The sequence below is a fragment of the Otolemur garnettii genome, unplaced genomic scaffold (assembly GCF_000181295.1).
Source record: "Otolemur garnettii isolate 467f Iridium unplaced genomic scaffold, OtoGar3 scaffold00003, whole genome shotgun sequence".
NCBI lineage: Eukaryota > Metazoa > Chordata > Mammalia > Primates > Galagidae > Otolemur > Otolemur garnettii.
In genome coordinates, this window is record NW_003852398.1 from 21,471,000 (window position 1) to 21,483,319 (window position 12,320).

The 12,320-nt window shown below is 41.8% G+C and overlaps 2 protein-coding genes across 3 annotated transcripts in view; one reads left to right on the forward strand and one right to left on the reverse strand.

The window, feature by feature from the left end:
• Positions 1–2,085, forward strand: part of GEMIN5 (gem nuclear organelle associated protein 5) — a 61,359-nt gene extending 59,274 nt beyond the window's left edge. For both annotated transcript variants that reach the window (XM_003782011.2, XM_012808679.2), the window contains exons 27-28: positions 659–755; positions 1,539–2,085. In XM_003782011.2, coding sequence (XP_003782059.1) covers positions 659–755; positions 1,539–1,706 — 265 coding nt within the window. In that variant the 3' untranslated portion in view covers positions 1,707–2,085. The remainder of the gene's footprint in view (positions 1–658; positions 756–1,538) is intronic.
• Positions 2,086–5,863: 3,778 nt separating this feature from the next.
• The window catches only part of CNOT8 (CCR4-NOT transcription complex subunit 8), a 24,186-nt gene continuing 17,729 nt past the window's right edge, over positions 5,864–12,320 (reverse strand). The window contains exons 4-6 of the mRNA XM_012808685.2: positions 11,932–12,076; positions 10,135–10,245; positions 5,864–7,344 (exon numbers count right to left, since the gene is read on the reverse strand). Of these exons, the coding sequence (XP_012664139.1) occupies positions 7,195–7,344; positions 10,135–10,245; positions 11,932–12,076 (406 nt within the window). The 3' untranslated portion in view covers positions 5,864–7,194. The remainder of the gene's footprint in view (positions 7,345–10,134; positions 10,246–11,931; positions 12,077–12,320) is intronic.

Consider the following 12,320-nt stretch of genomic DNA (forward strand, 5'->3'; position numbering starts at 1 on the left):
AAAAAAACAGCATTTCAGTTTTACAGAGTGAAAAGAGTTCTGGAGATGAGTGGTGGCAATTGTCACACAGTATTATGAGTATATTTAATCCATTGTTTGTTTTTGAGACAGAGCCTCATTATGTCACCCTTGGTAGAGTGCCATGGGGTCACAGCTCACAGCAACCTCAAACTCTTGGGCTTAAGTGATTCTCTTGCCTCAGCCTCCCAAGTAACTGGGACTACAGGCACCCATCAACACGCCCAGCTTTTTTTTGTTGTAGTAGTCATGGTTGCTTTAGCAGGCCCGGGCCAGGTTTGAACCCGCTAGCCTTGGTGTATGTGGCTGGTGCCCTACCCACTGAACTACGGGCACCACTTGAACTGTATATTTAAAAATGATTAAAGCAGTGCCTGTGGCTCAGTGGGTAGAGCGCCAGCCCCATATACCAAGGGTGGCAGGCACCTGTAGTCCTGGCTCCTCGGGAGGCTGAGGCAGGAGAATCACCTAAGCCTAGGAGTTAGAGGTTGCTGTGAGCTGTTGATGCCACGGCACTCTACTGAGGGATAAAGTGAGACTCTGTTTAGAAAAAAAAAAAAATGATTAAGATGCTGAGTTTTACATTGTTACCTGGGGCAAGACATAAGACTTGTACCTCTTTTTTTTTTTTTTAAACTAGTAAAGAAGAAAAACATGAGCCAGTTTCTCTGCCTGAATTAACCAAAAGGCTTACAGAAGCAAATGAGAGAATGGCTAAGTTTCCTGAGAGTATTAAGGTAAGATTTATAGCAGCTCGTTTGGTGAAACATTACCTTTTTGTGTTATCACTTGACTAGACCACATTCTTAAAAGTTCTTCGGTGCGGCTTCTGTGGCTCAGTGAGTGGGGCGCCAGCCCCATATACTGAGGGTGGCAGGTTCAAGCCTGGTCCTGGCTGCTCGGGAGGCTGAGACAGGAGAATCGCCTGGGCCCAGGCGTTGGAGGTTGCTGTGAGCACTGTGACACCACAGCACTCTACCAAGGGCAAGAAAGAGAGATTTTGTCTCTACCAAAAAAAAAGAAAAGTTCATCTATTTCTCTGTTCAGTTTCTAAATCTCAACCTCATTTGCTTATGCTTAGAAATTTAGAAACCGGTTACCTTTGGCTAAGCTAGAATGTTTTGCTTGATCACACAAGCAATTTTATACTTCAGTCTTCAGAAAACCCAAACAAATTTAATAGTTGGCAGATAAAAGTAAAAATTTAAACTGGTATTTGACAGCTTACAGATGGATAGATCTAATTGGCTGTGGTCCAAGTATTAATGGAAGCATCATCATTTGGGTTGATTTGAATGGGGCTCTGGAAGAAAATTGTATCATTTGGGAAGGACAACCCAGAAGCCATCCTAGTTTTGAGTATTATCTCTGATGACCAACAAGAAAAGACATTGCTTTATAACACAACTGGCCCAGCTGTGTCTGAGACATGTGAGCAGATGAGTCAGAGTCACTGGTTCCTTCTGTGCAGGTGTTTGTGGCTTTTGCAAATCCTTATTCATCCTTATATCATCTTTCAGGCCTGGCCCTTCCCTGATGTACTGGAGTGCTGCCTCGTCCTGCTTCACATCAAGTCCCAGTATCCTGGCTTTGTGACCCAGGAAATGCAGCAACAAGCCCAAGAGCTTCTTCAGAAATACGGCAACACTAAAGCTTACCAAAGACACTGCCAGACCTTCTGCAGGTGAACTTTCAAGGACCTTGAAGAAACTGTGCCAAATTCTAAACATTTGACACCTTTCACCTCTGCAGTTACCTCACCAGACATTCACTCTGGTCTCTGGATGTTTTTTACAGTTATCCAAAATAATAGAAAAGAGGGTTAAGCGCAGATCAACTCTGTCTATCCTTAGACACCATGGAATCTAACTTTGGACTCAGTTGTGGTTTTCTACTGGAAGAGATCATGAAAAGCCAGCAGTAGTTATTCAGAACTAACAGGCGCAGAGTGGTTGATTCTCTCTAGAGCCTTAGGCAGGTTTCACCCAAAGAGTGGAGCTTTTGTAATCACCCAAAGTGTTACGTTCTTATGAATACTTCGCCAGGTTATAAACATGTCATTCTTGAGTTAGAGTTGCTGCATTTCATGATTATTGAATAGGTTTTTTAAATTATTTTTGTTAACCTGGGTGCGCCCTCTCCTTTTTCAAAGATTGAAGTTTGAATGTGAAGTAGGCCTTACCCATCATGTTGAGTCTTTATGTTGTCTGAACTTAGATTGAAACTTTGGTCTTACTGTTTTGTGTAATTGCTTATTTGGACCAATCACTTACTAAAAGCTTTAGAACAAATAGCTGATCCACATGTGTTTTCCCTTCACTTCCCATTTATAAGAAATGATTGATAGCAAGAAAGTAACTTCAGACAAAACTACTGTTTCGGTGGTTCTTGAAGATACAGATACTCTTTGAAGAAAAAATGCATATTCCTAATTTTGCATTTATGCATTTATGACTTTTGGATTATTGGACTTCAGCTTTAGCACAATGGGACCCTAAATACTATTTAATTCCAAGTCCTTATTCTCCTTTGGTTTTTAAATAGTGGAATAATGTCAAGAAAAAATGTTATCATATCATATGCTGTTTTTTTTGTTGCAGTTGACATTTGCTAGACAAGAAAATCATAGTCTAGGCTTGGCTAGGGTGCCAGCCACATATACCAGAGCTAGTAGGTTCAAATCCAGCCCAGGCCAGGCCCACCAAACAACAATAACAACTACAACCAAAAGATAGCCAGGCATTGTGGCAGGCTCCTGTAGTCCCAGCTGCTTGGGAGGCTGAGGCAGGAAAATTGCTTAAGCCCAGTTTGAGGTTGCTGTGAGCTGTAACACCACAGCACTTTACCCAGGGCGACAGCTTGGACTCTGTCTCAAAAAAAAAAAAAAGAGGGGCAGTGCCTGTGGCTCAAAGGAATAGGGTGCCAGCTCCATATACTGGCCAAACTGGGTTCAAACCTAGCCCCTGCCAAAAACTGCAAAGAAAAAATAATATTTTTTTAAAAAGGAGAAGAAAGAAAAAGAAAATCATAGTCTAGGATAGAGGTAGAAGGGAGCACTTCTTCAGATAATTGAGCTACTTTCTTTTGGGATTCATTGTGAAGGCTTTTCTGCTTGTCTATTTTTCAATAAATTCCTAGAGTTGGGGTTGTTGTGGATGGCAAGAATTAATTCCTTAATAGGAACATCTTCCATGAAGGAAAAAGTTAGAGAAAGTTGTCAAAGACATTTCTATGTGCTTTAGCTTTAGAGTTTAATAAACTCTACAAAAGGGAATATTACAGAATTTAGATTCTCATAGTTCTCACACAGTTACGTGAACTTTAGGAAGAGGAGGCATTATTACTAGGGGTGGAGAATCTTTTCTTTTTTTTTGAGACAGAGTCTCACTGTGTCACCCTTGGTAGACTGCTGTGGCATTACAGCTCACAGCAACCTCAAATTCTTGGGCTTAAGCAATTCTCTTGCCTCAGCCTCCCAAGTAGCTGGGACTACAGGCGCCTGCCACAATACCCAGCTGTTTTTTTGTTGCAGTTGACATTGTTGTTTAGCGGGCCCAAGCTGGGCTCAAACCCACCACCCTTATAAACTTCACTTAGAGACAGAGAAAAAAAATATATATATATACACACACGCACAGGCTACTTGAGCAAAGCGTAGTACATATAACTAGAACTCTGAACTTCACCACCTTGGATGGAGGCATACTGCATACTGCTCAGTCATTGCTTTGGAAGAACAAGATTACTGCTTGAAAACTAAGCAATAGGCTCAATGCCTGTGGCTCAAGCAACTAAGTCGCCAGCTACATACACCTGAGCTGGTGGGTTCGAATCCAGCCCAGGCCAGCCAAACAATGACGGCTGCAACCAAAAAAATAGCCAGGCATTGTGGCGGGCGCCTGTAGGCCCAGCTACTTGGGAGGCGGAGGCAGGAGAATTGCTTGAGCCCAGCAGTTGGAGGTTGCTGTGAGCTGTGATGCCACAGCACTCTACCCAGGGTGACAGCTTGAGGCTCTGTCTCAAAAAAAAAAAAAAGAAAGAAAACTAAGCAATAAAACTACCCAATAGCAGAAAAATAGCAAAAATGACAATTTAGTTTCTAAGTCCTCTTTCCAGTATTGTACTCAAGCTGTTATGATTTGAATAAATGATTTTCATTTTTATCTCCCTAATTATCAGAACCACAAAGAACCAAAGCATCAGGACGGTGCCTGTGGCTCAGTGAGTAGGGCACTGGCCCCATATACAGAGGGTGGCAGGTTCAAACCCAGCCCCACCCAAACTGCACCCAAAAAATAGCTGGGCGTTGTGGCAGGCACCTGTAGTCCCAGCTACTTGGGAGGCTGAGGCAAGAGAATCGCCTAATCCCAAGAGCTAGCAGTTGCTATGAGCTGTGATGCCACCATCACTCTACTGAGGATGACAAAATTAGACTTTGTCTCAAAGAAAAAAAAGAACCAAAGCCATCAGAGTTGCCTTTCTGAGGGGAAAGAATATATCATTAATCAATTTTTTTGGTCCTTTATCCCCATCCAAAGTAATTTTATCTCTCTCCTACTTCCACAGTAGTCCAAGCCACCATCCCATTACCCAGACTAGACTTCCAATATTTCTCTGAACTCCTCTTTTTACTAAATCTCCATTCTTCATCTAGCCATGGCTATTCTAAATTAAAAATCAGACTTTCCTGTTTAAAAACCTTATAGTAGTTTCCTATTGGTCTGGTCTTCAATAAAAGTCTTGAAAGTGAAAAAAAAAAAAAAAAAAAACTTGAAAGTGGCTTATAAGGCCCTGCCTCACCCCAGCCTTACCTTTTGGCCTCCTGTCAAGACATTCTCATCCTGGCTTCTAGATTCCAGCCACACTGGTCTCATAGCTGCTGGACCCCTGCCAAGTTCTCTTGTCACCTCAGGGTTTTGTCCATGTTATTCCTCTCCTCATTCATCTTCCTCACATCTATCAACTTAAATGCCCCTTCTCTAAAAAGACTGTCCCTGAACGCCAACCTTAACCTGTTTTATATTAATACTTTATAGCTCACGAATTGTATTGTGTAAAGCATTCACTGTTTGGCAACACAGATAGAGTATAAACCCCGAGGGGGGAGATTATGTCTGCCATGTACTCTAATCCCTATTTATAGCGTCTAGTACTTAGTAGTTCCTTGATAAAAATTTGTTGACCAAGTAGCAAGAATAATCATTGATAGGTTAGAGTAAATGATTGATAGGGCTCTAAATTGAACTCATTCTTACCAGTATGAGCTGACAGCTAGGCTTGTAGTTGGTATTCTTCCTTAACGGAGCGGAATACTGGAATTCAAGAACATCTGGCAGTAAATACAGAATGACTGAATTATGTTCTAAATTATTTTCTTGGTTATCCTACAGCACCATCCCTTTCTGAGGATAAATACTAACACAAGGTGAAGTTCTTGCCATTCTAATAGACTTGTCTTGTTTAAGCACCACTCTAATAAGCTCTCTTACCTTTCCAATGCAGTTAGGAGACTGAGTTCCTCAACCCTTTATCTCCACATTTCTCCTGACATGCAAAAAGAGTCCCACTAATTACCAAATTAATCCACCATGAATAATGGAATGCCCCCAAGAAACAGAATTAAACTGATTTCTTAGAAAGGCCCCACAATCAGCAGAGAACATGATGTGCAAAACCAACCCCATTTTCCCAGGTGCTTATGAAAAGCTTCCCACCAAGTAAGACATTTTGTATGCAAGCCAACTTGTACAACGGAGGCAAGATGCTTGCGTGTCACTGACCATCTTCCAGATGCCGTCTTCCTTCCAGAGCTAGCAATTCATAGCTATGAAAGAACAAACCTTCATGCCAATGGTTAAAAAGAAATCTTTATTTTACAAAATTAAAAACATAAATAATATTTACAAGCATCTTAAATACCAGCTTATAATACTTGATATCTTTGAATCATTTCAAATTGAGTTTTCCATAACCTTTAAAATTCAAGACTATTCTTCCACTTCAGTGAGTTACCAATTTTTACTTCCACCATTCCAAAAGAGTTTTTGGTTTCAAAATTATCCATACCATAGTCATTCAAAAAAATACAGTGTATTTTTTAAGTGACTACTAGCTTTAAAAAAAAAAGTCCTGAGCTTCTTACCCCAGTTGTGGGATAGTACTCCAAGAGAACTCTATAAACCAAATTCCTTTACTGCCCTGTTTACATGTAACCACTGTAACTTTTTAAAAGACTTACATTTCTGATACATTAATCCATCTCCCTAACTTCTCATGTTTGCTGAAAGAAACATCAGGGAAAATGGAAAAAAGAGGTGGGAGACTACAGATGACCATCTGAAATCACATTACTGACAATAATCACAGACTTATGACCCAAAAATCTGATCTTACTAATTTCCTTCAGGATCAAATCCAGGATACTTTATTACATGAATATTAATTACAATGATTTCAGATGATGCATATGTGACAGCAAATCCCAGTGGCACAATCAAACATAGACATAAAAGACGCTTCAATGGTCAGCTTAATACCCACTCTGGAGTTTCTCATGAATGAAGAATAGACAGCTTCCGCATCTGGTCTTCAGATTTCAGTACCAAGCAATTCATTTCCATATAGTAATACATAAAGACTACCAAAGTATGAGGAAAACAAATGTCCTCGACGAGGGTGAGAGGAGGAAAAGAAGACTCAGTATCTATAACCCATTATACAAGATCACCATTTTGTTCCATTTTCCTTGGAAGCCCTCAGCTCAGCTGAGAATCACAGCAAAAATCTTTATTATCAGAGATTAGCAACAAATTTAAAAGAAAAAGAATGACAACAGGTTAAGAGTTATATACATTTTACTAGTATGTTTCAGACTTGTCCTGTATATTTAAAAAAGTGTCAAATGAGCCATATGCTGGTGGCAGGAGGCTACCGGAGAGGAGAGGCTCGGGGTTGAGGAATAGGGAAGACTTGTTTACAAATTCAGAGCAAACTCCCCTCTTCTGGATCTAAAATAAAGACATCTTTTGTCTTCAGTAAAACACAAGTCTTTCTGCTCAATGCAGATAGTAGGTACAGTTTGCTCAAAAGAAGCATTTTATCTTGGGGAAGAAGATAAGCGCACAGCACAGTAAGCACCACTCTGGAATCAGGCCCAACCTGCAGGGCCCACTGCCATCACTGCTGTATGTTGTTGATAATCGCCAGGATGCTCATCTTCTCCTGGGCAGAGTCCACATCCTCATTCTGCTTCTGGGCCACTCCTGTGCCTAAGCCATAGAGCCGCCCACAGTACTTGGCATCATCAATACTGTCCTCAAAAAACAACTGTAGAATGGGACAGAGAACCATGGTAAGAATCATGCCAGGAGTCACGCTAAGTATCAACACTGCTACATCAGTACCTCCCTAGCTCTCTTAAAGCCCTGAAAATCTAGCAAACTAGAAAGAAACCAACTTAGCAAAGAAAGACTCACAGTTTTCCTATACATAGTATTTTCATGCTCCTTTCTCAAAAGGAGAAAGGATCTGCCTTTGGCTCTCCAATCTGAACAGACTTATACTTGCCATGACTTCTTTTACTGGTTCTCTGTGCTGCTGCAGCTTAGTACAACTGCTCTCTTCTCTTTAACAGGCAGGGTAATAACTAAGGGCTTGAGCTCTGAACTCAGACTGACTCATTTTGTGACCTTAACAGAATTACACCAATTTTTTTTAAGCCATGCTTCCTCATCTATAAAATGGGGTAATATGGTGGGACACAGAAGCTCATGCCTGTAATCCTAGCACTCTGGAAGGCCAAGGCAGGTGGATTGCATGAGCTCATGAGTTTGAGACCAACCTAAGTGAGTGAAATTCTGTCTCTACTAAAAATAGAAAAAACTAGTTGGGCATCATGGCAGGCACCTGCAGTCCCTGAGCCACTCAGGAGGCTGAGGCAAGAGGATCTCCTGAACCCAAAAGACTGAGCTTGCTGTAAGCTATGATGATGCCACAGCACTCTACCCAGGACAACAGAGTGAGATTCTGTCTGCCAAAAGAAAAAGTGGAGGAGGATAATAAAACAGTTATTATGAGGAGTGAAATAATGGGCATTAGGCACTTACAGCAGGGTATCTCAACCTTGGCACTTCTGGGGCAGGATAATTCTTTAGTGAGCCCAACTATATCAGGGGCTATTTAGTATTCCTGGCCAGCAGCACAGCGTCCTCCCACACTAGGTTGTGACAACCAAACATGTCTCCAAACATCACAAAAGGTACCTGGGTCGGGGTAGGGAAGGTGCAAAATCATCCCCAGTTGAGAACCACTGACCTAGAACATTTCCCAGCACATGGTTTATAATTAAGAGTGACAAAGAGAAAACATACTCTCCACCCCTCTCCACAGTCTTTGCTCTGAAAAGGAGATCCATGTCTCTGTTAACAGTTACTGGTTCCTCAAAAGTGTCAACAAAATCACCATTTTAATTTTTCAAAGTAGTTTCTCCCTCTACCTTTTCAAATATATTTTAAAACCTGAGTAAAGAAATTCACTAGAGTCTTTTCACTAATGATTTATAGTAAACTCAGCATTATATTTAATAATTAACAGAACTTTGGGCTGCGCCTGTGGTTCAGTGGGTAGGGCACCAGCCCCATATACTGAGGGTGGCAAGTTCGAACCCAGCCCCAGCAAAACTGCAACAAAAAATAGCCAGGTGTTGTGGTGGGCATCTATAGTCCCAGCTACTCAGGAGGCTGAGGCAAGAGAATCGCCTAAGCTATGCAGTTGAGGTTGCTGTGAGCTGTGACACCACAGTACTCTACCAAGGGTAATAAAGTAAAACTGTCTCTCAAAAAAAATAAATAATTAACAGAACTTAGCATAACCTAAGTAAATGATCTAACAAAAGTATTCCTATTATGGAAATCAGGGAGCAGGCCTGGTGGTGATGCCTATAATCCTAGCACTTTGGGGAGGCTGACAGAGGATAACTGCTTGAGCCCAAGAGACCAGCCTGGGCAACATAGCAAGACCCCTCTCTACACAAAGTTGTTAAAACCTAGCCAGGTATGGTGACTCATGGCTATAATCCCAGCTACTCAAGAGGCAGAGGCAAGATTGCTTGAGCCCAAGAGTTCAAGGTTACAGGAAGCTATGACTGTGCCACCAAACTCCAGCCTGGGTGACAGAGAAAAAAAATGGAAATAGAAAGGGAAAGAACAAAAGGAAAAGTAAAGAAAAGAAATCCAAAGAAAAAAACAGCAAATAATTAAAAGGATTCGAGCTGCCTAAGTATTCTTCAGTATACCAAAGTCCAGAAGTGTACTTGGGGTCTTGTACACTTCTGGACTTAGGTATACTGAAGAATACTTAGGCATTCTAGGCCAGGTGCGGTGGCTCATGCCTATCTATGATCTCAGCACTCTGGGAGACCGAGGCAGGTGGACTGCTTGAGCTCAGGAGTTCAAGAGCAAGACCCCATCTCTAAAAACAGCCAGGCATTGTGGCAGGTGCCTGTAGTCCGAGCTACTAGGGAGGCTGAGGCAAGAAAATGGTTAGGCCCAAGAGTTTGAGCTTGCTGTTAGTTGTGTGCCATGGCACTCTACCGAGAGAGACAAAACTCTGTCCCCCCTAAAAAAAGAATACTTACGTATTCTAAAGTGGCTTTCACTTCAGAAAGCTGCTTTTGCCTAACTACGTTTGACATGTTGAACGCCATAATAAACAAAAAACAACTACTCTCAACGAGACCATCAACATCCAAAAGAAACTAAACGTTCAGCCAACTGCACCGAGGCTAGCAGGTTCATACCTGGCCCGGGCCACCTAAACAACAATGACAACTGCAAATAGCCGGGCATTGTGGCAACACCTATAGTCCCAGCTACTAGGGAGGCTGAGGCAAGAGAATTGCTTAAACCCAAGAGTTTGAGGTTGCTGTGAGCTATGATGCTGTGGCACTCTACCGAGGGTGACATAATGAGACTGTCTCAAAAAATTAATTAATTAAATATTAAAAAAAAAAAGAAAGAAACTATAAATGTTCAACAAACCTCAGCCCACAAAGATCACGCACCTCCTCAGCCTTCAGGAAGTTCCTGCAGAGAGTCCCTCACATTCAAGAACGCTTACCTCTTTCATCCTGAAGAATGCCATTCCTGTCAGCAAGGAGTCTGAGCCTGCCTGGTGCTGCCTTCCAATTCTCTGCAAATCCAACTGATCAGCAACTTCCTGAAGACCTCCCTGGAGATGTAAGGAAAACAAAGATAATATTACATACAAATTCAACATAACCACCAATGGAGTCAAGTAAGTCCATTTGCAAGTTCACTTCATTCTGATGGCAAGGAGTGAGAACAAGCTATTTCCAGTCCTTATTAAATCCCTTTTAGCCCTTAACTCTTCTTCCTTTTTTCCAAATGGTACATTGTGTTGCCTTCTACTTTTCGTTCCTTTCTTTTCTATATTGTTAATTTTGCCAGACCGCTGCCTTTAAAATCAAAATTACTGAGGCTGGGCTTGATGGCCCATGCCTGTAATCCCAGCATTCTGGGATGCCAAGGCAGGTGAATTGCCTGATCTCACAAGTTCAAGACAAGCTTGGGCAACAGCGAGACCCTATCTCTAAAAATAGCCAGGCAAGGTCGTGCACAGTAGCTTACGCCTGTAATCCTAGCACTCTGGGAGGCTGAGGCAGGTGGATTGTCTGAGCTCACAGGTTCAAGACCAGCCTGAACAAGTGTGAGATCCCATCTCTAAAAAATAGTTGGATGTTGTGGTGGGTGCCTGTAGTCCCACCAACTTTGGAGGCTGAGGCAAGAGGATCCCTTGAATCTAAGAGTTTTAGGTTGCTGTGAACTATGACACCATGGCCGGCACTCTACAGAGGACAAGAAAGTAAGACTCTGTCTCAAAAAAAAAATTAAAATTAAAAATAGCCAAGCATTGTGGCAGGTGCCTGTAGTCCCAGCTAATTGGGAGGATGAGGCAAGAGGATCACTTGAGCCCAAGAATTTGAGGTTGCCGGGAGCTATGGCACTCTATTGAGGGTGACAAAGTGAGACTCTGTTTCAAAAAAATAAATAAAAATAGAATAAAATAAAATAAAAATTACTGAAAAACAAGAATAAGGAAATAGTAAATGCTAATCCAATTCTAGATAGTAAATCTCTATATTAACAATTTATTAGGGCAATGAGCTCTTAAAATGTCCAGGATTAAAAGCCCCTCTGAGAGCCAAGCATATGCTTGTAGTCTCAGTTCTCAGAAGGTTGGGGCAGAAGGATCACTTGAGCTGAGGAGTTCAAGGCCCACTTGGGCAACACAGCAAGACCATTATCTCTTTTAAAAAAAAAAAGAAGCCCTCAGCTGAGAACATGGTACCCTACAGTAGACTCTTTCCCTAACAAACTGCACATAGACCTCTTGCTGCTAACTGTTTGACTAAGCTCACAGGCCTCAAGTAAAAAATGCTGTCTTAGGATGAGGGAAGCAGAGGGCTGCCAACCACACAAAGAGCTGTGCATATCAGCTCTCTATTACAACTTTCTAGCACATCCCTGTGCCTAGCAGGCACTCAAACGTATGCTGAGGCTTGGTGCTCATAGCTCAGTGAGAATGGCGCCAGCCACATATACTGGCCCGGGCCTGCTAAAACAATGACAACTGCAGCCAAAAAATAACCAGGTGTTGTGTCCCAGCTACTTGGGAGGCTGAGGCAAGAGAATCGCTTAAGAAGTTGCCGGAGAGTTAGAGGTTGCTATGAGCTTGACACCACGGCACTCTACCAAGGGTGACACAGTAAGATTCCATTTCAAAAAAAAAAAAGAGCATATGCTGAACACATAGCAAGAAAGCAAAATTAAGCCTGTTTTTTTGGTTGTTTTTTTTTTTCTTTTGCTACTGGCATTAAGAAAACATATTGCATACCTTAAGATTTTTACAACTCTTCATCAAGTATTTCACATCATAAATGGATGGAAAGAAAAGGTTCAGGATATGAAAGAATTCATGTTCCTCTTCTGGCAAACGAGAATCTGTAAGCAACTTTACCATGTAGCCAAAATCATAGCCACTACAAGGAAAGAATAAAGCATGGAGGTAAAAAAGCAGCAACTACCAGCCCCAATGCATGTTAGGGACTTTCAGTGTTATAGTAGTTTACCCTGCTGTAATCCAAACTGTCTCTTAAATAACAAGACCAATATGGAAGAAAAAGGTTTATAAATGTCGATTTGATTCATCAAAAATCCAGGAGTGGCTTGGTGCCTGTAGCTCAAGTGGCTAAGGCGCCAGCCACATACACCCGAGCTGGTGGG